At 40.9% G+C, this 27,700-nt stretch overlaps 2 protein-coding genes across 5 annotated transcripts; one reads left to right on the top strand and one right to left on the bottom strand.

Moving 5' to 3' along the window:
* On the bottom strand, positions 1–23,362 carry ero1b (endoplasmic reticulum oxidoreductase 1 beta). Of its 4 annotated transcripts, XM_040145177.1 has the most exons (17): positions 23,022–23,362; positions 22,850–22,930; positions 18,312–18,431; positions 16,403–16,486; positions 15,355–15,396; positions 12,725–12,807; positions 11,028–11,101; positions 10,368–10,488; positions 9,464–9,510; positions 8,102–8,113; positions 7,976–8,002; positions 6,287–6,379; positions 5,451–5,697; positions 4,658–4,727; positions 4,113–4,199; positions 2,915–3,048; positions 1–1,852 (listed from the first exon to the last, which is right to left on the bottom strand). In XM_040145177.1, exons 3-17 carry the CDS (start codon positions 18,351–18,353, stop codon positions 1,792–1,794), a joined length of 1,224 nt encoding a protein of 407 aa, XP_040001111.1. In that variant the 5' UTR covers positions 18,354–18,431; positions 22,850–22,930; positions 23,022–23,362; the 3' UTR covers positions 1–1,791. The 4 variants fall into 4 exon arrangements, with proteins under 4 accessions (XP_040001111.1, XP_040001109.1, XP_040001108.1 ...); XM_040145175.1 differs by having other exon boundaries at positions 11,028–11,098; positions 22,850–23,362; XM_040145174.1 differs by having other exon boundaries at positions 22,850–23,362.
* A 1,346-nt stretch (positions 23,363–24,708) lies between these two features.
* LOC120799794 (E3 ubiquitin-protein ligase TRIM21-like) lies at positions 24,709–27,518 on the top strand. The gene is made up of 2 exons (XM_040145168.1): positions 24,709–24,961; positions 25,215–27,518. The coding sequence occupies exon 2, from the start codon at positions 25,217–25,219 to the stop codon at positions 26,867–26,869; it is 1,653 nt and encodes a 550-aa protein (XP_040001102.1). The 5' UTR covers positions 24,709–24,961; positions 25,215–25,216; the 3' UTR covers positions 26,870–27,518.
* Positions 27,519–27,700: the final 182 nt, after the last annotated feature.

Here is a 27,700-nt window from a genome sequence, read left to right on the forward strand (position 1 = left end):
ACTTTGGTAGATCTTTGGGTCGGGTAGTTTTCCGTCTGTAATCCGAATTCGATTTCTGTCGCTTGTGTGCTCCGTTGGTGGGAAACAAAGCATATTTGGTTTTCTTTTTCTCTCTTCGCTCACACTTGTCGTACGCACGGCAAAACTTCTCAAGTTCATAAAATCCACACAGAAACCTACGCTGACCAGAGATTCTACCGAAGTTCAACCCCGCTCTACTAAAGAAATTTATATTGATTCAAGAGATGTTGGGCAAATGTTGGAAACCAAAATCTCTTATTTTTGCAGAAAGCTGATGAATCTTCAACTCACCGGCCATTAGGGCTGCAACCAATGGTCATTTTCATTATCAATTAATCCGACGATTACTGTCTTGATTAATCGATTGATCGAACAACAGCCTAAAATATTCTGTTTACAACTGCAGAAGACCAAAGAGAGCAGAAAATAATCACACTGGAGAAGCTGGAACCAAACTTTTCTTCTTAGGTAACGACTCAAAAGGATTATTCGATTATCAAAACAGTTGCCGATTCATTTTTTGCCGACTGACTCATCGATTAGACAGCAGATCGTTGCAGCTCTACCAGCCATTTTCACCATGTTACAGTCAACCGGGTTTTCTCTGGTTTCCGCCCACTGTCCAGAGACATGCAGGTTAACTGGCGACCCCGAACTACCTGTAGGTGTGAATGTGAGAGTGCATGGTTGTCTGCCTCTATGGTCCAGCCCTGCGATTGACTATTGACTGGTGACCCCCCCCCCCCCGATCGGCTCAACAGGTGTCATCGACTCTGCATGTAGCGACCGGGCAGACACAACTGTTGTCTGGTCTCAACACGCGTCAAAGGCGACCAGTTAATCCATGGCGGCTACGTTCTTATCAGCTGCAGCAAAACCTCACCGCTTCGTGGCTGGTGGTAACTCCTCCCATACAAAACACACACACACGCAACTTCCAACAAGCTGACATAAAATAGGCCTTACATCGTAAACATGAGCAGATTAGTCCAGATCCTCAGGCTACGAGCAACAAACAACAGGAGACGTTGAGAGGAGGAGGAAGAGGAAAGAACAAATAAAAACAAGACAGGCAGCAGCGTCCCGACGGTTCGGACGCACTTTCATCTAAACGAACCGAGTCAACCTCAGGACAAAGTCTTTCTACATCCTTACGGAGGAGCCGTAAAGGTCTGAATCAGGTTCATGGATGTAAAATCCAACAGGATGTGATGTCAGCAGAGGGCGGGATTAGCAAAGGAGGAGAAATGAACTGTGAAGTGACTTAAATTTTCTCAGACGGCTTTAACTCAAACTCAGTCCCTTCCTGTTGAATGCAGTTTAATCTGCACCCAGGCATCACGAGTCCGTCTGGTTGCTGAGGGTTCGGTCTGTTGCATCACGTCCTTCCAAACGTCTGATTATTTCCTTCAGGTTGTCGAAATGTCACAACCAAACTGCCGCTTTTCCAAAAAAGACCAAATTAACTGAAGTTGCAGGGGTCAGAGTTTGTAACTTACTGACAAGTTTGACAGCAGAGAAGAAAAAAAAACGTTTCTGACCAAGGCAAGAGGAGGCAGAAGAGTTAACATTCATGATCTACCAGACGAAGGAGGAGGATGTTATAGAGGGGAAATTAAATTTATCGGAAAAAAAGGGGGAAGTGGGTGTTTTTAATTTTACTGCTGATCCTGATGTCCATAAAAAAGGCCTTCTCCCCGTGAGGGTTAGACTATTGCAGTTCGCGGTGGGCCGGCGCCGCCTACCGGCCGGGTAAGGCGTCCCCTCCTGTTACCTGTTCTCCTTCAACAGCAGGCGGAAATTGTGGAGTTGTTGTATACTGGTGGACAACCTGAGAGAGAGACCGAGACAAATAACAGGTAACATGACCTCCATTCACATTCAATCACTGTGTAGACCATCATTTATTTTTAATTTCCCCAGTTGATACTTCCTCCAGACCTTATCCACGTTCACCTGCGGTCCTGACAAATTCGGTAGAACGTTCATTTTTTCAGCCACTCCTCTTTGCCTTTTTCCCCGTACAATGTTAAGCTACCATAAATGAAACTCAAGACTTCCTGAATTTTCACATTTAAAAAAAAGACTTGCAGCCTCCCTTTAGTAGGTAGGCTTTTAATGTGTAAAACATCAGAGGCGTTGAGAGTATTGTTGACTGTAACGTGGAACTCGACATTACATTAAATTTACCACGTGAGCTGTTGTAGTAGTAGGCTACAGGTAACTCCCTTAATATATATATATATTTCTTTTTTTACCTGACCTTTATTAACGACCGGCCTTTGTTTGTTTTTGCTGGACCTGGGCTATTACTTAAGAATTTACTCAGTCTGGCCATAAACCAAAGTACTGGACAAATCAAAATTCTGACCTAATGGTGGCGCTAAATTAAAAAGTCAGGTGACCATCAAAATAATTACAAGTCTTCTTTGTTTTTTAACTTTAGAAATTTATACTCTCTAGTTTTGCAATTCATCCTGAGGGGGGACAGATGTCTGAACCAAATTACGTTGCAACCCATCTAGTGGATGTTGAAATATTTCACAGGATAAGAGAAAAATCTGACCTCATAGTGGCACAAGAGAAAACGTCAGAGGATCACCAAAGTGATTGGAATTTATCCTCTGGGGATCATGAACGTCTATTAAAAATTTCATGGTTGGTCTCATTGTTGAGACATTTCAGTCTGGACCAAAGTGTTGGACCAACTGCCACTGCCATCCACAGAGCCACACTGCTATCACGACTAAAGAAACATTTCAAAAAGTCGTTTAATGTCTATTATGTTATTCAGTATTCTTGTGCATCTGCCCTTTCATATTAAACCTCTCGGCCGTCACGGCTTCCTCGGACACCTGTCGGGAGTTTACGCTCCATGGAGCAGCGAACGTACCTGGCAAAGCCGTTCATCAACGCCACGATCTCCTGTCGAGTGAGCTGGAAGCCTTTAGACGGGCTGTGTTCGGGGAGGTTCTTGATCTCTTTCTCAGAGAAAAGGATCTTCAGAGCCGTGCCCAGACCCTGAGTCTGCAGACGACACAAACACAAGGGATTCGTTCGGAGAAACAATATTTATACAACAGAAATGTCTGTGATGTACTTAATGTACCATACTTTTTTATGCCTGCTTTATCCTAACCGTCCAGTTGAAATCCCTTTCGGTCAGTGCAGAAGTTTTTCATGCCATTAAATAAAATGTTCTTTATCTACCCAGTTATGGCAACAGCGAAAACACAACAGTTTTTAATTCTTTCAACAGACATTGTTCTGATCTGAGAGCTGTCAACTTGTAGCAGCCTCACTAGATGTGTAAACTTTACCCCGCACTTGTCGCCATGAATGTTTGGATTCCTGTTCGTGACGTGAGTCGACTTTAGCTGCGTCGTCGAAAAGCTTTGATTGGCTCGCTCTGTGTGTCCAGTCACAGAAACGCCATTCATTAGAGCAACAGACCTTTGAATCACAACAACCGCATTCAAGATGTGGATGTTGATTTACGGGTCTGGAAGTGGCTCATAAGGTGGCTGCCTTAACAACAGGCATTTAAGAATTTTATTTGTTTCACCACAACTGAACTAAATTTTTATGTTACCTTTTCAAATGCACCAAAACAGAAGCAATAAGCAGTAAACTCTAAAACCACCCATTTAAAAGCCCTGTTAAATATGCTGTTAGGTCTATATTATTTAACTGGGTACCGATTTTAGTTCATAGATTTTACATATTTTGCATCAATGTTGTTATTTCTGTTAGTTTGCTTAAATAAATTCTTATTACAGAATATTAAACGGTGCATTTTTAGCTGGGAATGGTGCTCGTGTATGGGCAGTGTGTGTGTGTGTGTATGCATGGGCATGGACGGGTGGATTGGACTAGTATAATGTCTGTAACTATGTGTAGTCACTGCTGCCAGGGCCATGTCTCACTTGGAAGTGAGATTGGGAGTCACGAAGCGATTATACCAGGGTAATTAATATTTAAAAATAATAATAAGGAACGCCGAAAACAATGCAGCATAGTTTGGAGAAAATCTGTGAGAGCTAACACACAGCACACACACATTCACGCAGTGAGACAGCGAAGTGACTCACCTGAAGTTTTCCCCACAATCGACATTTACTGCAGCCGACACAGTCCATGATCCTGGAGATGTTTTTAAAATGGAGGCGGAATTCCTCCTGAGGGATAAACGAGAGGACACGACTATGTTCAGAGTTTCTGTTTGTCACGAAGACATTTTATTAAGCAGCGTTCATATATGAAAAGAGAGTTAATCTGGTGTGACTGATTTACTGAATCTTCTAAAAAGGTTATGGAGTATGGTTACACCACCGATGCACAAACACTGAGTGAAACCAGTTATACATAAAGCTGTATTTCCGCGGGTTAGTCTACTTTTGTCCTGCTGACACCGAAGGTGTTCAGCTCCCGATCAAATACATCAAACGTCCACCCGTTTCTGGCTCCTCTGCTTCCCTGCTCATTAAGAAGAAGCAGAAAAGCAAACAAAGGTTCTGCTCTGTCAAAACCACAAAGAACAAACCATGTTGGTTGTCAGCCACAAAAAGCGACTCTTCTCTCTCCCTGTAACACGACAAGCTGTATGCCGAGTCACTTTTAAAGCTTTTGCTCTCACCTTCAGTGTTTTGGCTTCCATTTTGTGTCCGGCGAACATGGACCTCTCATCGAAGTGCATCGGGAAAGATCTGGAAGACAGAGGGAGCTGTTAGTCTAACAGCAACTTTGTTCTGAGGTGACAAATGGCCTCTTTCAAATCGGGGGTTGTAGGACATTTCTGTGTTTTAATGCACCTGTGCAAAGTAACAGGCGTCTCCTGGGAGCTGCTTAGATTAGCTGTTGTGATTGTGGTTCACTCACTTTATCTTACCCAGGTCCACGTTTAAAATCTGAATGTGTGTTTTACTTTTGCTCTTGTTCGGTGTTTGATTTATATAAAAAACATCAATTCACATCAAAATGTGACATAATTTCAATTAAAGCAAAAGCTTAGACCTAGAATGTAAAATCCACGAACAAAGTGGTTGAGGTTGGTGCCAGCGTAAGGTCATGGAGATCATCACATGCCATCCCTTATTCCAGACCAGACATTTCAGTACGTGTAGACGCCAGCACAACATATAGTAGATAAGATACTTGAGCTGTTGAGATATTTCAGCCAGAGGTCAAATTTATCAAAGTGTTGGACCGACAGACCTGAACACCGCGATCCACCAGGACTGTCTGAGTCCAACACTTTATTCAAATATCTCTAAATTCCAAATTTTTTTATTCGCTCAACGTTTTGGAACCATCTGAAGATTTTGGCTGGTGTTGGCCAATTACAGCCAGTCTGACCAAAGTTCAGTCTGCTCCTGTAAAAGATGAAATTAATTTAAAAGCCTTGGCCCGTTTGGAGGAGACTTTCTTACTTGAGCTCACTGAAGATCTGCAGCAGCAGGTCTTTGGTGGCTCCGTCCTCCTGAGCGTTTCCGGTGTACAGGTTGACGAAGGCTCGCTCGAAGTACGGAGCCACCTTGTAAAGCGCCCGCAGCTCGATCAGGTAGAGGAAGTAAAGGTTCTTCAGACGCCGCGTGCCCTCGCCCTTTGTCTCGGCCGTGTCGAAGCGCTGCCGAAACTCCTGGATGTTTGGGCCCCACACTGACCGGCCCCAGCCCTCTGAGGGATCGAACACCAACAACAACGTGTTACTACGTGAGCCAACACTGTTAAATATTAAAAAATATTTAACAGTGTTGAATATTATAATTTAAATGTTTACACAGGGAATTTCAACTAAATAACTGCAATCATAAGCGCAGTGTCTATGAGAAGTGTGGGACGTCCAAGTTTGTTTCTGTATGAATATTTTGGCTGGACTTTGTTATCAGGTGTAAAGGTGTCGATACATATTGCTTCTTTAATGTTACCTGTTGGTATTTAGAGTTTTTTAATATCTACAATGTCTCTATTCATTAATTTGTATCTGTAAATTTTACTTTACTCTTTGTCCTGTTCAATTTCATGCTGTTTTTTATGCTCATTTTCATGGATCAAGCTCACAGCAGGTACTGTTTTCCTGTTAAATAAAAATAAATAACACAATATTGTCATTTATAATGCGACATTAAAAAATAATATAAATTCATACAGTCTGATGTACTCCATATTTGGTATGAAAACCTTGAAATTCCAGTGTTCAGTGTTTTAATGCTTGCTAGGATAAAAGGAATTGGGATTCACTGTTTTCCAGGTTAGGTGGTCGTACCGTCCAGCAGGTACTCGGCGCACAGGTGGATGTTGATGCTGCTGTGGAGGCCGGAGATGAGGCGGTAAAAAACTCGCTTCTCTAAACACAAACCTGGAGAGAGGGAGAGACGAGCGTGAGCAGTGAAGAGAGAGTTAACTAAAACATGTTTTATCGACACAAGCAAAAATAATTAAAGAATCCAGAAGATTGCAATTCTATAGAAGCTTTATTTAAAGCTTCATTTCCCCAAAATTACTAAAAGCATTTATTCTTCCCTCCATTTGTATCTTTTCATGCAGAGAGTTTGGGTTTTTATTTCTCCACATTTGGAGATATCTGTCTGTTTGCTATATCTGCCTCAACCTCATTACAACGGAGATGAATGGAACTTTATTCACATTGCTCACTGCACTGAAAAATGCAGCTGCATGCCAAACCCCAGTAGGACTGAGTGATATAGTGAATGTTTCTGATGGTGAATTGACCCTTTAAGGCGTATATTTACATTCACTTCAGAGTCCCTCTGCTATGGAGCTGTGCACCACTGAGCTCCCAGTTGTGTATTTCTACACTGTGTTGTCAGGTCCCTCAGCTTCTTTTATCAAGAGCTTCAGAATCTGAGGCTTTCCAGTTATTATTCTATTTCAGCTTATTTGTCTCCTCTATTTAGTTTCACTCTTTTAAAGTCCTATTTATGTCTTTTTATATTACCCCGTTTCTCTTTTATATCTTTCCTTAATGCTTTTTATGTAAAGCACTGTGAATTGCCTCCTTAAACTCCTAAACTCCTTGCCTTACAGTTAATGTTTGGGTCTTTGAAGAAGCACATAAAAATAAAATTAGTTATCACCACAACTAGCGACCTTTCTACTTAATTGTGCTACTTCGTAGGAAATTTTTTTCTCATTATTTTTCATCTATTTAATGTATTTATTTATTTATTGCAGTTTGACTTGGACTGATCCTAAAGATAATTTAGTCTTTTTTTCAGTGACCAAGAACCCAAAGAAGTCTCCAACCTAACTGTGACATATTTGAGATTTGTAGATGTGTGTTATTTAATGTTTAATATTATTTAATGAACCAAGCTATCGTCGCTGTGGTCTGATTCATCCGAAGATGAACCGGCAGATGTCATGCTGTACAGCAGATGACTGACAGCTCACTGTGAGGGCTTTTTGGCCTCTTTGAACCCAGTGAACTATCTGCCATCTTTCAGCAGCCTTCTGTCTGCAAAAACACTTGCAGAGGAGTAGGAGAGGAGATAAGAGGGTTCGCTCTGTATGCTGAACTTCACAGGATGAGGAAATGTGACCGATATTTTCAGCAGACGTGGTTGAGAAATAGTACTTCTACAGCCAGGAGTTGAATGTCCACGAGGAATAATGTTGGAGATTTAGAATTTAAAATGACTGGTTGTTTCTGAATGTACAGAAGGATGAAACTAATGACAACTACAGTTTTTCTTCAGGTTCATTAAAATAAGATCAGAACGTAAGAGTGCTTGACTGGTCAAAGTCTTATCTTCACCCGAGATGAAACTCTCTCTAAGGTTAAAAGGAAACAAATGTTTGGTTTTTAAAAAAAAAAAAAGGAAACAGGAAGTTGTTTGTTAACTCAAAAGTGAAGAAAATGTCAGAACAATTCCTTTAGTGACAGACAGAGAAATATGTGAGCGGAAAGATAAAAACATGAGGTAGCGCCTACCTTCGAGCCAATTGTAGAAACCTTCTCCTGCAACGTGAGCGACATCAAAAGAGACTCTCAGTTTTTGTTTTTTTAAACAGCACAACTAAAAATAAATTCATGTGGAGCCAGTGTTGTTTTACTCACCATCGTCGTCTCCTGAACACAGAAAGACAGGAGAGAGAACAATGCTCTGTTAGATCTATGCTATTCATAAACACAAACAAACACACACACACACCCTCTCAGTCATGGAAACACAAATAAATCAACAGAAACATGAAGAGATGCAAAAATAAAAAAAAAAAAACACTGCAGACATTTCAGCTGTTAAGTTATTCTACAATCATTTCTAAAAATATTGTTTATCAGGAATTGTAAAAAAACAAACAAACAAAAAAAAAAAAAACAGGAAAAATCTGAAATCTGATGATTAATGAGTTTTAAAAAAAAAAAAAAAAAAAAAAAAATCCTACTCTGGGTTTTGGTAAATTAAAGTAAAAGATCATCTAATTAGTACAGAAGGGTTTTTAGGCTGTGATGGAAATAGAAATGACATAATAGGGGTATTATATAAACCTTGAGAGGTAGCAGATGGGATGTAACAGATGCTTAACTAACAGACTAAATGATGACATGGATGATCAACAAAACATTGGTTAATATAAAAACTTGATTATAACTATATGTCTGTGAAGATTCTCAGGCATCCAGGTCGTGGTTCAGAACTGAAGAAGCCCGTCGGATGAGAGGCGACACGTCCTCAAGAACTTCAAGCAAGTCCAGTTGCCTTCACACAGCACTTAGAGAATTTATTATAGCAAAGGATTTTTTTTGGGTCATTTTTTGTAATACCTCTGACAGTCGTGTGTTTTTTTTGAACACACTCTAAACTTGCCAGTTTCTTAGGTACACGCAGCTAAAACGAATGCAATTTAATACAACTGTCCTTTAGTTTTCGTTGAAAATGTTTTAAAAAGGTGTGGATTCGACTGTACGGTAATATTTGAGGCTACAGTTTGTGCTGCTGTTGAACTGCACTGCATTCTAGAGAGGTGTTTCTGTTATTTAGCCAACCCTCCCGGATATATGAAGATCCACGTTTGGTCTGCTGAAATGTGCGAGCTGATGAAACATGACCATACAGTCAGTCTGCCCGTCCTTCCTTGGCTTTCCTCATCTCTCCCAGGTCCCTGCATTTTCTAAGAAGCCTCACAGTCGCTGCCGTTCTCCATCCATCCACAAGTCGCCCTCAGACCCCCCCTCAGTCACCTGCTCATTCCTCATTTCCCTCAGTATTTAGCCCTTTTCCACCTGGCCCCTGACTGATTTTCAATGTGGCCACATGCCTTTGTGTCCCGGTCACTTCAACCTGACCCCGTATTTTTTATCCGTACCTGAACCTGAACCTCCTACAGCTGAACCTGTGAGTCTGTATCAGGGTCCTCTTCCCCGCTGCCGTTTACTTTACCTTGACAGAAACTGTCAACTGAGCTTTTACTGACTCACCTCTGCTGGGAGCCAGAGGGTTCAGAGGTCGGTACACTGATCTGGGCCTGTCGACACAAAAACAGATTTTTATTTAATGATAACAATAAACAATAATCAGGTTCACATTCAGTGGGAAGTGTGTGTGTGTGTGTGTGTGTGTGTGTGTGTGTGTGTGTGTGTGTGTGTGTGTGTGTGTGTGTGTGTGTGTGTGTTTTTAAGACCATTTCAGTGTCCAGTATTCTCATGTGGATGCAGGTGAAGATTATGAATTTAAGTTTCTGATAACAAATACACGTATATCTAAAAATACACAGATTATGTCTTTTCTTTGACATTTGTTTTATAGTAGCATTTTGTATATTGTGGACACAGTTAAGCAATAAATACAATAAAGATCAACAGCCAAGGAAATATTGTTTCCTCTGAGTTAACTTATTCGTCTATAAAAAAGAAAATGACATGAACTCACATCAAACACACATCTTTATGTTTTATAAAAACAAATGTAAACAACAGGAACACAACCAGGAAGAGTCTTGTGTTCTGGATCAGCTGTGTTCATACTGGGAGTTACGTGTGGCTAGATCAATTCATCAGCGGAAGTCGAATAGTACCTGAGTAATAAGGTAAACCGATGATTGATTTATCCATACTGTGTGTGTGTGGCAGCTGAGAAAAGTTTCGAAACTCTGAAGTTTCATCTGTGATTTTTGTTGATATCGTAGTTTGATGATGCTTCACCGCTGTTTTTCTGGAGTTACAGATCAGTTATTGAACTGTTGTAATGTTTTTTCCCCTCAGAAGATAATCAGCCGCACACAGTTCAGAAAAAATACTATATGGAAGCATTGATTGTCACCTAGCTATAGTGTGTGTGTGTGTGTTTGTGCGTATGTGTGGGATTTTTGCGTCTCAGTCTCACTTGAAGCAGTTTTCCTCATAGATGCTGTTCCAGACTCTCCAAGCTGAAGGACCCTTATATCCAGTGAATCGCTCCGGATTCAGCAGCAGATCCACGTACTCTGCATCTGGAGAGGTTTCATCTAATGCAAGCACGCACACGCACACACACACGCATGACACGCACGCACACGCACACACACACGCATGACATGCACACACACGCACACACACACACACACAGTTAGACTTTAACGGACTGAAAACACTGTCACATGTAAACAAGCTTGTTGTAATGTGAACACTCTTCGTGGTCTGTGGCTCTAACTTTACAAACAACATATTTATGATTTCTCTACTTTAAGAGCCTTACTAGTCGTGGAGCAAAATATGTAGTTTCTCCTGAAGGTGGCACTAGAGGAAAGTCATGTGGTTATTAACATCTAAAGGAATGAGATCAGGAAATTACATGGAAATTTGCCCCTTAGGTTTGGATATTTCTGTGCACAGGAGGGAAATTTGTTCTGATGTTGATGGTTCAATTAAAGGTCAGCAAAAGTGTCACCAGAATCATTAGGGTTCATTCTCTGGGGAGTAGGAATAACCACACTGGAAATGTAAACAGTAATTGTTTAGATAGCTTTGGATTAAAGTTCTTAAAGTGAACAGAAAAAATCCTCACCATCCAGCTCACAGAAGTGGTCCTGAGCGTCGTCATGTCTCGCCCAGTCAGCGAACGCCTCTTTACTCTGGCTACTGAAACAGGAAATAATAGAAACTAAAACGGGACCTATCATGCTCATTTCCAGCTCTATATTTTTATTCAGGAACTCCACTGGAGTAGTTTTGCCTGATTCACAGTTAAAAAATAATTTAAAAAAAAAGCAATTTTTTTTGTTTTTCAAACTGCCTGTTATGCAGCCCCTCAGTTGAGCCTCTGACTGAAATAGGCAATATAAGCTCAGATTTTGTATTTCAATCACAATCCGTAAATAAAAAAAGTTCTATATATGCCCCAGTTAAAAGTTGTACGTAAAAGAAATGCGCTAAAATGCCGAGTGAAATGGAAAACCTCTGCTGTCAGGAAATTGAGATGCTAATGTTGTTGGTAAAATGCTATTCTGCTGTCGCCAAACAACTGTGTGGTAAACCTGAACCGTCGGTTATCTGTTTGCTGGAGTACTTTAAATACCTATAATCCTACTCAAGTAGACTTGTTTGGGAGAACGAGCTGTGCTTGGAGCGGACAGCTGTATAAAGAAATCCATGACTGCGGCTCGCCACGGACGTAGAATGAACCGGTGGAAACCTAGCGTTCAGAGCTGTCTGAGCTTGTCTCTCACAGAGATTACTTTTACATACAGTACATTTACCTCATTATTTGAGATTGTGGCCACGTTAAATATGGAAATTACACACCGTAATATTGTATATATGGCAAAAAATAAGGACATAGCATAACAGATTGCAGAGGGGAACCTGACTTTGTAGCAGTAAAGAATTAGATTTAATAAGAACACCAAAAGCCAACAGCCACTGTCATGGAGGATCCAGGATTAATGTATCAGTGATCAGACAGCATTTATAACCTTGGCACGTCATCATATAAATAAATAACACCTCTAACAACGACTGGATTGAAGACTTAAATCTGAATTTTGAGGTTTAATTAAAGGTCAGAGATCCACAGCTACCATCTGCTTATTGATCACTGATCAGGAGATGATTTACAAATTTACACTTTGGTGCAAGATCAGAAATAGAGGACGTACTTCCACATAAAAACTGACTCAGAAATTTTCCCATTTCACCGGCCATCACGTTGAAACATGTCAAGAAATACTTGTAACAGTGCAAAAAACTGCATAATGTGGAAAACAAATAAAGTACCTCCAGGTTTCATCTCACAGCCCCGGTGTGATACTATGTGACTGTAAACAGTGGGTAATAGTCAAGATATTTGAAGTCTATTTGTTTTTCCTGGCTTGTTCACTCTGAGGTCATTTTTAGACTTTACAGTCGAGCGAGTTGAGCAGGTTTTTGATATCATGAGTGTCGTATAATCTTTGTTTTAATCTGCATAAATTTATGTGTGGTTTGCGTATTCTTTTATCAGATTCTACTGCTTGTACCGTATTAACTTGACCCTGCACATTTCAAACGACAGCGGTGCAGTGAAAGTCATTCTGCTGCCGCTTCTGGTTTTGAACAGTGGGAAAATACCAGAAGCTGCCAGTCAGACGCTGGTAAATATTTAACCTGCTTACTGTCAGCCGCTGAAGCTGCTTTGCATGTTGAAAATGAGCTGCTGCAGCTGACAGAGTGAGAGTGTCTGCAGCCAGCAGATAAAACAGACCGGAAGGAGGTCTGTGATCTCACCTCAGGGTGCTGTTGATGGCGCCCAGCTCTTTGGCCTGCTCACACTCTGTCATGTCTGACATCGTATTCGCTGCATGGGAGTACTGGAGAGAGAGAAGGATGGAAGGACGGGAGACTGTTAGTATGTCGTGCTAATAATAATACTGTGATCTCTATACAGATTTCATATCATCTTTGAATTTATCCGCCCCCGTAGATCAGTGAAGTGTGAGGAGCCACTGGTTCCTAGCATATTTTTCTTCCCATTTCAAAGTTTTATTGTAATGATATACTTAACAGAGAAACAAACATCCTAAATCACACCTCTCATGTCTTGCACCAACACAACGATGCTTTCTCAAAAAACGTCCCCCCTGGCCAAAAGTAGGTCAGGGAACAGGTCGACATTTTGAGAACTTACACGCTGATTCGCTTCCTTCCTGAGAGCTAGATTAAAAGATTGATGCCGCTAAGATCTGTCTGTTCAGTATGAAGATAAAGCGGGTTACCTTAGCTTAGCTTAGATTAAAGACTGGAAACGGGGGGAAACAGCTAGCCTGGCTCTGCCTGAAGCTAACAAAATCCCCAACTAGCACCTCTAAAGCTGGTTGCCTTGCACCATGACGTTGCCCCCCTTCCCTGTAACACCACAACAGGTTGTTCTCACATAATTTTTTTATTTATTTAAACAAACTGGATATAACGTGGTAATTAGTCGTCTTTAAATGTTCTGGAGGGTGGACTTTTATTTGTTACCGCTGGACAGAGCCAGGCCAGCTGTTTCCCCTTAATTCCAGTCTGTATGCTAAACTAAGCTAACCAGCTGCTGGTTGTAGCTTAATTTACCTGTACTCGTGAGAATGGTATCAATCTGAACATCTGACTCCCTGAAAGAAAGCGATTGAATGTATTTCCCAAAATGTCTTTAAAATGTGGATGTATGTTACAAAATGTTCGTGCTTGTTCAAAAACCATTTTGGTTCAGGCGTGAACTCCCTCTGTTTCCTCATTTGAGAATGAAGACGGGATTTTAGTTTAAACATGTATGAGGAGATATAAACCTTTCCTAAATTTAACAAAAGAAGAGAGGTTGTTGAGGTCACATGTTAAAAGGGAGATTATGTAACCTGTGTTGAACAGCAGCCACTGTGTCCACAATAGATAATGAGGGGTTAACGGCACATTAGATTTCACTTCTTTTCCACAAAGTCTCTTCACTCAGTTGCATTACTGACTGACCGAGCGCAATGAAACCACAAGCAGGAAACAACCAACACGCTCTTATAGTCCTTTGAAATCATTTGTAATCAGCGTGAATCAAAGCCGACTGAAGCCTCTGTCAGTAAGGAAACTACAAACTTTCACAGCCGCTTGTCGACCCTACCCAGGTAGAGCGTTTGATTATCAAAATACAGATTTCAGGTGAAGTATCACTTTAAGCCTCATGCTTACGTCACTGTTAACCTGTCGAGTTCCACATGGGTTGTTTAGGATTTTAAGCTCCTGTAGTCCGAGACTTTCCTCACACACTACTGAGGTGGCACATTTTCATGTTTATTTAATCCCTCCCACTGGTTCTAACAGTAGCTGCTGGGTTTCCCAGCTGACGGTCAGTGAAACAGATTCGACCTTGACTGAGACAAGTGCAGATGTCCAAACACGTCTGGTTCATTACAAGACAAACATCAGGCTGCGAGCCAAGAGCTGGCAAACAGTCGGTCCGGATTGTCTACATGGAAACCATCAGAGGAGATAAGCTGAGTGGTCCCAGAGTTTACAGCGTGCGTGTGTGTACGTGCGCTTTAGTGAATTAGCTGATGAGACAGAAAGTGCTGGGGCAAATGCAGCTGTTCCTTAACTCCATTAAGCAAGTTAACAGGACTGGATGTCCAGAGATGAACAGGTACAGCCTGATAGATCTGATTCCTCTGAGCCAGAGAAAACTATAACAACACATCAGTGATTCACACTGTTGCTCTGGGGGACACGTTCCTTCATCACCATGAACACACACACTGTAGTTTAGTAAGACTCAGTCACACACACTCACACACACACACACACACACACACACACACACACACACACACACACACACACACGCACACGCACACGCACACACACACAGAGTCCTGCTGCCCCACAGCACCAGATGTGGATTAATCCGCTCCTGAAAATAGTCCCCAACAAATGCACTGTTCCCTAATGTTTGTTTGACTAAAAACTACAGTGAGCAGCTGTTTTAGGAAAAATGACTGAACCTCTTGTAGAAAAATGAAACCATATATTTGTGAGGTATTTTTAGAGATTTATGTCTTCGGTAGGAACCAATGAGCTCAGAGCTGAGAGACACAGAAATGAGATGGGATTTGTGGACAGTAAGAGAAAAACAGCAGAACTGCATTGTATATAAAAGGAAACAGCCTCAGTCACCACCCTGATGAGGGACCAATAGTTGCCTTCATGTGTACTGAGATTTGGACTGAGGCTCATATTCACCACAGACAAGTGCACACTGGTAGTTGACCAATGGTATATTTTTGCATAATCACCAGTGTTTCTATCTAAGAGAAGAAAAAAATGTTTTAAAGTGGTGTCAAAGCCAACATTTGCGTTTTCAATTCAATATGAACTTTGTCAGCTGGCCTCACCTTGTTGTAGTTCCCAGACTTGATGCCAACAGGGATCTTACTCTGTAAAACACGACAAAGATCAACAAACATACAAAGAATTAATAAGTGATTACTTTATCTAAACAGCAAAATAAATGAGCCCTAAATCATCCATCTGAAAACTGTATAAAGACTATTTTATTAAGTTAATCAGTGCCTTAAAAACTGATTAAACAGGTGTTAGATAAAAGTAAGTCTTGTTTAATATCTACCGTAAATATAAAAATCCAGTCTAAACAGGCTAAAAGCTATGTTTACTTAACATTTCCTGTCACTGTCTTTATTTTCTTAACGCTGGAAAGCACTTTAGGCTTCTTCCTTGAAACGGGCTCTATTACATAAACTGTTATTGTTGTTATTGTTATTTGCAGTCAACCAAAGAAAATCTTGGTCGACGGAAATCGTACCTACTCTTCAACCAATCAATGGGTTGCGGGAAAGAAAAAATCCGCACGTTATCTCTAGATGAACTAAACCGCACACAGCGCACTGAATGCACCCTACCTGGTAGCTTTATTAGCCTAAATGAATTATAAATAAACATAAAAAGCTAGTATTTGCAGCATATTCAATCTTTTTAACCCAATTATTTTATACTGAAATGATAACAACAGACTCCGAGCCGACCAGCGTGCACCTGCCCTTATTCATGTTATTTCTGAAAACAGAACTACATCAACTGGTGATTCCAGCACAACATCTACTGAGGAATATTCACTCAAAGCCTCAAGCGTCAAACAGGAAAGTCTACGGAGCATCCTAACACAGACACGTTAGCCTACCATTTTTAGATGATCTGCAATGTTGGCTGTGGAGCTGTGATATGCAAACTGCTGTTTGCAAAGTTTCCACTCGACTTTTTGGTCGTCTTTTTGAACAAAAACGCAGCCACACTGACAACTTCTGTGACACGGTGTCAATTAGTTTAGAGTTGTGAAAACAGAGTTGTTTTCAAAACACCCCTGTGTATTATTATTATTATTATTATTATTATTATTATTATTAGTGAGTGTGGTTGACCGCTGACCTCAGGACAGGGCTCCACATGACAGTCTTTGATGGAGCAGTGTCCGTCATCAGGCCAGAAAGGACAAGGACGCTTTAAGTTCACCTGGAGAAAAGACAGAAAAAATGTCCTTATGGAGTAATGGTAGTTTCTCTTATTATATTTTTAGGATTAAATACTAAACATAGAACAGTCATCAAGAAACAAACCAGGTATGAGCAGCAGTTGTAAGGACAAGGACCTGACATGTGAAGTGACCTGTGATCCACCACCCAGTTTTTGAGGTGATGGGTGGATCACATGTGGCATACGGTACAATATGTCAGCCTGTGTTAACATGCTAATGTTTAGCATTTTACATTAGAAATAATCTCAAGGTACATCTGAAGTCATTAGTTTTAGTATCGTTCGTTCAGTATCCTTCGGTATCTTGCCATCAACTGAAGATCTGGACGAGTGCAAATTTTGACCTGCTGGTGGCGCTAGGGGAAGAGCCCACAGATCAAAGTCATGGGGTATCACTGGCTGGGGGCAAAGAATTTGTGAACCAAACTTGATAGCAAACCAGCCAACGGTTGCTGAGATTTTATACTCTAGGCTAGCGCTTAACGATGAATTGTTTTTATACTGAAATCAGGATTTGAACGACGGTTATTGTCAAACTGCAGGAGGAGAGATTTTAAACACAACTTACATGATTTACATGTCTCCTGATCTCACAGCTAAAATGACAACTGTCAAATTTAGCTCAGCTGTGGCTAATTAACATTAATGCTGTGGTGTGACACAACAAAAAGAAATCTTGACTGCTGTCCGGCTGACGTGCTCTCTGAATTCCTGTGTCTGTACTTTTTTTTACATTTTTTACACACGCCGAAGACGGTTTTTTGGAAGAGGAATCACCACTCTGTTTAATTTTTCACATTTGAAAAAAATAAGGGGTGATCGGTGTCTTGTAACGGCTCATAAAAGATCAACAGAGTGGCTAGTCTTTTTGGTCAAAGGCTCCTCAGGAATCTGAAGGGGAGCCTTTGACCAAAAATACAAAATTTAGGATATAAACGTCCCCATAGGCTGTAATTCCATTTTAACACGGTAGTTTAAGTACTCACCGCAAACGTCTGTCTTACCGTGTATGTTCATGGACTCACAATATATCATAAACACATCACTAATCCTTCCTGTTTCGTAACAGCCTTGTAACTGACTCTAAGGAAAAATATTTTTAAAAATCTATAAATGCTACAACTGCTGTACTATTTTACATTATGTCTGCTTTCTCCATTTCCTGCAGTGAGACTCAAAGCACTTACACGGACTGCTGACAGCTTCTTGGTTTAAGATCAGCGTGAACCTGAATATCAGGGAGTGTCCTGTCCAAAGTGCTGTTTAGACCAGCAGTCACTGTCACGGGAACTAACTCCTCTGTATCCAACTGAAGGACATAAATATCGTCATTCAAGAAGTAAAATGTGTGACAGTAGGAAATGAAAAGTTGGAACTGTTTTACAAGGATGGCGGGGAACCTGGTAGTGAATGGGACTGCTAAGGAACACTGCTTGTACATTCACATTTGTTTAAAAGTAGAGGAGCGATTTAAACTGATTTTCCCCCAGACTGCATGTGCACACGCGTCCAAATGTTATTGTTTATCTTGCTACTAGAAGAAACCGATCAGTGAAGTTTACAGTAAATAACATCGTTGTTTACGGCTGAGAAAACATTTCCACTTATAGAAGGTGATAAAAAAAGAGAACGAAAATGAAAATGAGCTGCTCATTGTGCACCAGAGTCCCTTCAAATAAAAAAGAACAAACTTTACCACAGACTAAACACTAAGACATTACATGAGATGCATACAAATACTTCACTCTTTTATTCACCAGTACAGTGAGAGATACCGTATTTTCAGTGAAGCAGCAGCTCTTACCCTGTAGTATCTGAAGTAGTCTCTCTCTGTCAGCTTCTTCATGCGAGGGTAAATCTTGAAGTTGTTGAAGACATCGATGCTTTCGACGTCACAGAAGCAGTCGTCCAGGACTCCTGTGAGCTGAAGCAGAGCAGAGAGAAAAGGGGGTTTCACTGCACGATGAGAACCTTGACGTCGCAGGCTACAGACAACCGAATAATAACCCAAACTAAATTTAGATGCTTAGCCAGTGATTGGCACATTTTTCCAGTGTGTGTCTTCTGTCTCATTGGGTTTCGTGAGTTTTCTATCCTGCAGCTGTTTGTTTTGTCTCTCTCATTTATCTCAGTTAATAAAATAGCTGAGAACGGCTTCTATGGATGCCACTGACAGTAGGTGCATTTAAATAGTGCACGTAAGATGCGAGTGCAGATAATGTCGAGCCAACCACGATACAGAAGCGAGGCCAGACACTGCAACTGTAATTAAATAAGTTATCTATGGGGTTTTTATTGGAAAGATAACAGCCCGTTTCATTTTGAAATGAACTCTGACCTACTTAGCTTTTCTCATATTTATATTTACTTTTTCTTTAAAAAAAAAAAATCACCAAATAAAAAACAAAAGAAATAAACCATTAAGAGTAACGGATGCTTAATTGTGAAAATAATCAGCAGCAACACAGTTCCCCCACTTAGCATTCATAAGAAGCATATAAATGTCATAATAAACGTCTTGTGACACAACTCTAATGTAGTTGTAACAAGTGTTTATCAATGTATGGGTTATCAACTATAGTTCCTCCTGTGGACACCCATAAGTGAAGGCTGCAGATAATGAATGATGTTACAGTAAAACACAGCTGGAAAATTATAAAATATGTCTCCGAAGGAGAAGTTAGAACAAATACTGAACATTAATAAAAACTCAAAAATCTCATAGTGCGTAATTAACCATTTATTAAATGTTTGTATACGGCTCATAAAATGCTACATAAGGGGACTTAAAGTGTTACTGCTGCAGCACTCCTGGATATAAAATATCATGTTGATTAAATGAAATCAAAGTTAAGACTGAAGTCGATAAATCAGCACTGTACTATACTATTGTATGTATCGTAATATAAGTGTAGCCTTTTGAGGTTATTTGAGCCTGACAATGTTCTCTTGTTTTAATCCAGTGACGCACTTCGTTACCGTTGTGTTTGACAAAGTGCTATTCAAATAAAGATATTAATATTGGTACTATTATAATAATAATTATTATTATTATTCTATCAATTGTCATCACTTCATACAGCTCTGACTACCTAGGCAGTCAATAAATTCCTCAAAGAAAAATCTGTACACGTGAAGTGAATATGTGATTTTTTATTTTTTTTCCAGATCTGTAGGCTGATTAGCCGATTAGACTTCTCCTCAGGTTAGTGTGGACAGAGCTGTTTAGAGGCATAGTCTAAAGGTTTGTTGGGGTCACAAACTGACCCAATAAAGCTCCAAGCTGTCTCATGCTAACACGGTGGAACTAAAGACACTCACTGTTGTTGTACTCGTTTTTTATTTACTATTTGTTTTCTTTGTTTTCAAATCTCTCTTTTCTGTTGTCTCTTTATTGCAGACGTCTTTTTTTTGCCTGTTTTGTGAAGCACATTGTACCACACCTTCTTGCATAATTGTGCTAATTAAATGTGTAAATTAAGCTTTGTCCGTAGTACCTCTACAGAGCACATTGATCCGCAACACGCTGCGTTAGTAACATGGTGGTTCACAGCTCCACCACTGACGGCTGAGCCTCCACTTCCACCCGTCCTGTTTTCACGGCAGGAGGCCAGCAGACAGACAAACCACCACCTACCTGCACTTCCATACATAATACATCCACCACCGCTGTGAGAGGACGCACAGCGCGCCGTCACCTGAGCCCATACAGGTCATCCAGAATCCAGACCTCCATCTGATCACCGCAAACTGCACCTCTGCGTTCAGCCGCTGACGCGCTAAATTACGACAAATGTGTTTGACCTGAGGGGCAACTGAAGAGCCCGAATGTGAACCTGAGAACATTAATAACTTCAGTAAACAGAGGAAGGTATCAAAGGTAGGGCATTAACACCTGCAGCTTGTAGTGAGGAGGCTTTGGATTGTCTTATTAAGCAAATAGCAGGTAACCAACCATTACCCGTAGTCTTCATCCACTGTAAGCATCTGGTTTAACTGGCTTGGAAAACGGCGACAAGGGTGTGGTCAGCTCATCTGCTCTGAACACAAACACGGCTCAGGGTGCCTTTTTAAATCTGGATGTGTTTAAGGAGTTTTGTGCTTGACAGAGTGCAGTGTGCTCATGTAAATTAGGGCTGCAACTGATTCATTATTTATTTTCTCCAACACCAGGTGAACGGGACCAACTGTCCAAAACCCAAAGATATTCAGTTTTTGCTTAGAAATGCACCTTATATATTGAAACGTGCCTTGAAAGAACAACTTATAACACAATAGCTTATGTATTACCGAGCAGTAATTCAAAGTCTGGTCTCTGAGGGTTATGTATGGTCTGTTTGTCTGATCATTGGCGGGTTTTTACTACCTGAGCTTCGCTATTCTACGTGCCTCTTTTGCGTTTGCTATTTGCATACACAGACATACAAAAAGCTCGAGTGCTGTTTCACCAGCTCTGAAATGTAAAACGATCATATCAGTGTTTTTACATGTGGGTAAATATTGTAACTTGCCTTTACATTATTGAAAACCATTTTCAACGGAAGCCAGCGGCTGCCTGTAGGCAGACCAATCAAAAACTTTCTACACTACCTACTGATGCTTTTTAATTTTTTCAAATCAAGTGCCAACTCAAAACCGGAGTTATAACGCGGTACTAAATTACAACATTTTGGTTTTTTAATCTTATGGGTCTGTTACTTCCTAATAATGTCCGAGGGAGTTTCCAGGGGAAAAAAAACAAACAGGTAAGGTGACACTCTTCAGGGGGAAAATAGGCGCAGGGTTCAGTTGCTACACTTCCAATTAATTATTTCCAAGTAGGTGTTGTCATCAGGTCAACTGAACACACAAAAATGCAATATTGGTCAAGGGGCAAACATAGCATTCAACGTAAATGTGATGAATTAAGTTCCCAATAAAAAAAACTGAATAATAAATGAATACTGAGTTGAGTTTTGATTGAGATTTTCTCTCAGAGACGTTCTGATTTTACCAATAATTATTGCCAAATTATGCTGTTCTTTTCAGACAACTACCATGGAAATTCTTTTTAAAAAATTACACAGAACTGCCCCTTTTTTATGCCTTAAATAAACCATTTTTTATACCAACAAACCCAAAGTTAAATTATCGGATCAAGATAAGACCAAACATATGGAGCCAGTTTTGGATACTCGAGTTTACGTGATGAGCGGTAGGAGCTAAAATATGAAAGACACTGATATGGCCCTGTTCTCTCCTACTTATCTAAAATCTTTTTTCTGGCATTGCAGAAAAATTGCCTCCAACTGCTCACGGACCTTCAGGAACACCTGGAAAGTCTCACTATGATACAAAACACACGACAAAAACCACACCACAGCTGACCTCTGAGTGCAGCAGTCCACCGAGCGCTAGGAAAGGCAGGAGGAGGCAGATTCCCCTCAGCATCCTGCTACTTCAGTTTTCTATTTCAGCTCCTTCGGATTAAAACTTCTCCTCCTCCTTGGAGCCCCTGTGTCTCAGCAGTAGCAGCGGCAGCAGCAGCGGCGGCAGCAGCAGCTCTGTCTGTGGGCTGAGCTGTCACTACAGACCTCCAGCCCCATGCTCGCCCGGGCGCCCCGCCTCCAAACAACCAGCTGTCAAACACAGCCCGGCCCCTCTGCCGGCGCCTACCAGTTTGAAGTCCTGTGCAGGCTCTGAGGCCGTTAGGAGCGCTCGCAGGCTGTGGAGCAAAAGACTACAGCTCCCGTGAGAAGGCAGGTGACGGGAGCTCTGCCGTAGCCAATCAGAGTACACCACGCTTTTCTACTCGGTAATGGGAAAAACATCAGCTCGGCTCTGATCGGAATCTGTGTCTGAGTTCAAACGTGTAAAAATGTTTATTTGAACAGACGGAAATGACTTACAGTAAGCAGCGGCGAAGTCGCGCATCGCCTTCAGTGACGCAGTTGAATTGGAAACGTTATTTTATATAGAAATCATAAAAAATCGTGTAATGTTTACGTTTAATTTGACGTGTCAACGGTTTTCATGAAATTAAACGAAAAGCAAAAACAGAACTTGGCATTGAGCCATTTGCCGACAATGTCTGTCGTTTCCTGCTTCAGTATAGAGACTAACCTTTATGTTATAGCTCAAGATAAAAATAAAAAAGTAATAATGTGATTTTCACACAAACACACACACGCACACGCGCGGTGACGTCACATTAAGATGACAGTAGAAAGTGCTAGAAGATTTCCTCAATGGAGACGGTTGTGTCGTGTTGCCGCGCTCGAAGCTGGACAAAGATCTTATAAAACCGTGATAAAACCCGTTCTGGCCTCAGGTTTAAACAAGCACTGTGTGGAGGTTACTCACATGGCAGAGGCAGCTCTGGTCCGGGCTGTCTGCTGCTCCGCTCGGATGCTCGCTGTGCTGCGTTTGGGGTTTGACGTTATTCTGTTGAAACCAACCCAGAACAAAGTTCCCGAAGAACCAGGCCAACAGCAAAACACCGGACGCTTGTAGAGTTACTCTCCACATCACTCACTGTGCTGGCGGCGAACCGGTGGGACAATTAAAGCGGAGAAAAATCAGCAGGAATTCTGTCCTGCTCAGCTCGTCCTCCTGCTCTGTGGCGAGTTGGAAGCTAGCGACGGTAGCTTCAGGCTAACTGAAGTTAGCATCCGCAGGCTAACAGTGGCTGTAAAAAAACAGAGCGGGCCGTTGGCTTGAGCAGACCGGTGTCTGAAGACCCTCGCACGGATATGTACAGCACTGACTCCCCTCACAGAACCGGGGTCATCGTCTGAAAATGGTGCACGTCTGGAGAAGTTTTTTCCACCAGCCTTCACTTCGGTGTCAAATTAGCATAACGAGAAGTTGTGTTACTTCCGGCTAAAATTGTCAAAATAAAATACTTGCACTCGAGATAAATAAACTTACGGAAGCCCAATTCTGCCAGTGACAGAAAAAACTAAGAAATATTTTTTAAATATAAATATATATATATATATATATATATATATATATATATATATATATTTTTTTTTTTTTTACAGTAACCCAGAATTTAATAAGTAAAAGTTATGAGATATAAAGTCACAATTATGAGATAAAAAAAACATTTCCATTTTATGCTACTTTATACTTTTACTCGACTACATTTCAGAGGGAAATACTGTATTTTTTACTCCACTACATTTATTTGAAATTTACAAATACCACTTTCTTTTCTGATAAACTTTTTCAGTGAAAAATAAATGAAGAGCATTATATTATATGATGCAGAGCTTTACTATTAAACCGCCCAGTAGTGTATAAAGAACCTAAACTTGACCACATATCGACGATTTACATCATTAAGATGTAAATTGATGCAAAAAGATCCAGTTATACAATATATTCTAAAAGACATGTAACACTCTAAAAGGAGTGTTTCTGCATGATTTGTACTTTTACTTTTGATGCTAAAGGTACATTTCACTTAACATTTTGAACTCAGAACTTTCACGTGTAATAGATTTTTCTGAGACCATGGTATTTCTAAAGGATCTGAAAACTTATCCCACAGCTGTCAGATATAAACTGCTGTTAGTTTTACTCTCCATTGAATAAAATCCCCCATTGTCAAAGTTCCTTCAACATGAAGCTTAACCTGAGGTTTGATTGATTAAATACAGTATTTAATATAGAAAGATAAATGCTACACCTTACTTTCTAAACTTTAATTTCTGTGAAGATTGGTTTGTTCAAATTTCTGTCTGTCAATAATCAATTACTCAATGGACAGAAAATTAATCAGCAACTCTTTTTGATAATCAATTAATTGCTCAAAAAATGTTTTACTAAAAAGGCCAAAAAAAATTAGCTTCTCCGAAGTGTAGGTTTGCTAGGGTTTTTTTAATGTTATTGTAAATTGAATGTCTTTGGGGTTTCATGTGACATTTGAAAAGAAAAAATAAATCTGAAGACATTAACTTGGACTTGAGGAAATTGAAAAGGCCGTTTTCTGCTGCATTCCCTCCCCAGAAAGGGAAATAAGAAGCAGATGACTCGATAATGCGTTTGTAAGTACAAAGAGGGCAACAAGTAAATGGAGTCAAATTCTTTATGTGTTTGGCCAATAAACCTGACTTTGATTCTGCTTCTGAAAATCATCCTTGGTTGAAGCCATATCTGATATTATGGGGATCATTGATGTACCACTGACTTTCAATGTGTGTGTGTTTGATCAGTGTGTACCAACAAGGAATGTTTGTGGAAGCGTTTTATTTTGAAACTGGACTCAAGTCAGACGTGTTTCCCCCCTGGATCCAGCAGAGTCCAGCATAACAGCACAGGTCGGAGAGAGGAGAGTTTGTTGAAGTGAAACCGAAAGTTTTTTCTGAGCGACAGCAGAACTGCAGTTGAGACAAATCTCTGCGTTTCCGTCAAAAGAAAAATAAAATAGAGCTCATCAGGATATTCTCAACAACGGCTCAAATACTGGTGAGTACAGCTGATAATATTTACTGTGTTTCAACAAACAGCATTAGCACAAACTAAGAGGGCTACTCAGACAGGAAGTTCATCTCTTGTCATGTCATACTGACAATTGTCAGATGAACTAAAGTGAAGTTCAGTGACGTTAAACTGTAGAATTAAAACTTATTTCTTCTTCATAATGTTGATGCTCAACAATAATGAATCATTTTCTACTTGAAATGTTTTTCACACTCTCACTTTTGTTCTCAATGTGTAGACATGTCTGCTGCCAGTAACCTGCAATCTGAAGATCAGTTTCTGTGCTCCATCTGTCTGGATGTGTTCACTGATCCCGTCAGTGCACCATGTGGACACAACTTCTGCAAAAACTGCATAGACAAACACTGGAATATTGTTGGCAGGTGCCGGTGTCCTATGTGTAAGAAGGTTTACAAAACAAGACCTGAACTTCAAATCAATACTTTCATCTCTGAGATGGTTGCTCAGTTCAGACAGTCAACTCAACAGAAAGCCAGCAGCAGCAGCAGCAGCAGCTCAGAGCAACAAGCTGCCAAACCAGCAGAAGTTCCCTGTGACGTCTGCACTGGAACCAAACTGAAGGCCCTGAAGTCCTGTCTGGTGTGTCTGACCTCCTACTGTGAGACTCACCTGGAGCCTCATCTGACGGTGTCAGGCCTGAAAAGACATCAGCTGATCCACCCCGTGGAGAACCTGGAAGACAGGATGTGTACGAAGCACGATAAACCTCTGGAGCTGTTCTGTAAGACCGACCAGACATATGTCTGCTTGATGTGCTCTGTTTTAGATCACAAGACACATGAGTTTGTTCCTCTGGAAGAAGAATATGAAGGAAAGAAGGCAGCGCTGGGGAAGACTGAGGCTGAAATTCAGCAGATGATCCGGAAGAGACGACTGAAGATCCAGGAGATCAAACACTCAGTGAAGATCAGTAAAGATGATGCAGACAGAGAGAAAGCAGAAGGTGTTCAGGTCTTCACTGCTCTGAAGGAGTCTGTTGACAGAGGCCTGAACGAGCTCATGAAGGAGATCGAAGAGAAACAGAAAACGACGGAGAAACAGGCTGAAGTTTTCATCAGAGATCTGGAACAGGAAATCTCTGAGCTGATGAAGAGAAGCACTGAGGTGGAGCAGCTCTCAGGCTCTGAAGACCACCTCCACCTCCTCCAAAACTTCCCATCCCTGAAAGCTGCTCCACCCACCAAGGACTGGACAGAGGTCAGAGTCCGTCTACCGTCATATCGGGGGACTGTGGTGAGAACTGTGGCTCAGCTGGAGAAGACGCTCGGTAAAGAGACGAAGAAGCTGTTTGAGGATGAGCTGAAGAGGGTCCAGCAGTATGCAGTGGATGTGACTCTTGATCCTGATACAGCACATCCTGGTCTCATCCTTTCTTATGATGGGAAAAAAGTAAATCACGGAGATGTGACAAAGAAACTCCCAGCCAACCCAGAGAGGGTTTCCAAGCATGTCATTGTCCTAGGAAAGCAGAGTTTCTCCTCAGGCAGGTTTTACTACGAGGTTCAGGTTAAAAGAAAGACTGCCTGGACTTTAGGAGTGGCCAGAGAGTCGATCAACAGGAAGGGAAAAATCAAACTGAGACCTGAGGATGGATACTGGACTATTTGGTTCCGGAAAAGAATGGAGTACCAAGGTCTTGCTGGCCCTGCAGTCTGTTTCTCTCTGAAGTCTCGGCCTGAGAAGGTGGGGGTGTTTGTGGATTATGAGGAAGGTCTGGTCTCCTTTTATGACGTAGATACTGCAGCTCTCATCTACTCCTTTACTGGCTGCTCCTTCACTGAGAGACTCTACCCGTTCTTCTGTCCCTGTAATAACGATGGTGGTAAAAACTCCACCCCTCTGATCATCTGTCCTGTCAATCAAACTGCCTGATCTGTGTTATGATGAAGCGTCGCCAACAATCAATATACTTATTAAATGAATCTTTACATTTAACCTCTAAAGTGTAAATATACACCAGCAAAGTATTTATACCACAATAGTGGGACAGCAGTCAGCACTAGGATGATAATAAATTAGAGACATGAAAACAAACCAATCAATGACAAACTGATTAGTTTTTAAATGAAAAGATTCACTGTGATTCATGGTAACTAATGCACATATTCAGTGGTAATGTACAGTGTAAACGGGTCTTCATCTGAATATGATTAATGTGGTCACTTGATGATTCACTATATCTTTGTTTTATTTAATGCAGGTCGTATTTTTCACTGTACTTGTCTTTTTACTGCTTCAGTGTGAGAAAACCAAGTCATTCCATTAAAGCTTTACAGTGCAGCTTGAACGTGAACCACAGCAAGACTGATTCTGAGGGCAGAAGCAAGAGTGCATCAAGTGGAGTTCAGTGCAGAAAGACTGAGACTGAGCACTGTCTTCACTGAGACACTTTAATGAGGAGGTGAAAATAATGCAAGGCGTCAACGTTATCTGCAGATATGAGGCAGAATTTTAAACTACAATGAAGGTCATATAACAATTAGGACACCAATTAATTAACACACAGGAAAAAATTAGACAAAAACATGTTTAAAAGTCACATTCATAGCGATGTTATTACAGATATTGTGATCAGTACCAAGTAGAGTTTTATCTTGAAGCTTGAGTCAGCTTCCTGTTTTGCAAACCTGTTAGCGAAGTATTTTGAAAGTCATCCCCGGAAGCTGGACGGTATTGAGTGCGGCAGACTTGACAGCGTTGATG

Source organism: Xiphias gladius, chromosome 15 (assembly GCF_016859285.1).
Source record: "Xiphias gladius isolate SHS-SW01 ecotype Sanya breed wild chromosome 15, ASM1685928v1, whole genome shotgun sequence".
NCBI classification, from domain to species: domain Eukaryota; kingdom Metazoa; phylum Chordata; class Actinopteri; order Istiophoriformes; family Xiphiidae; genus Xiphias; species Xiphias gladius.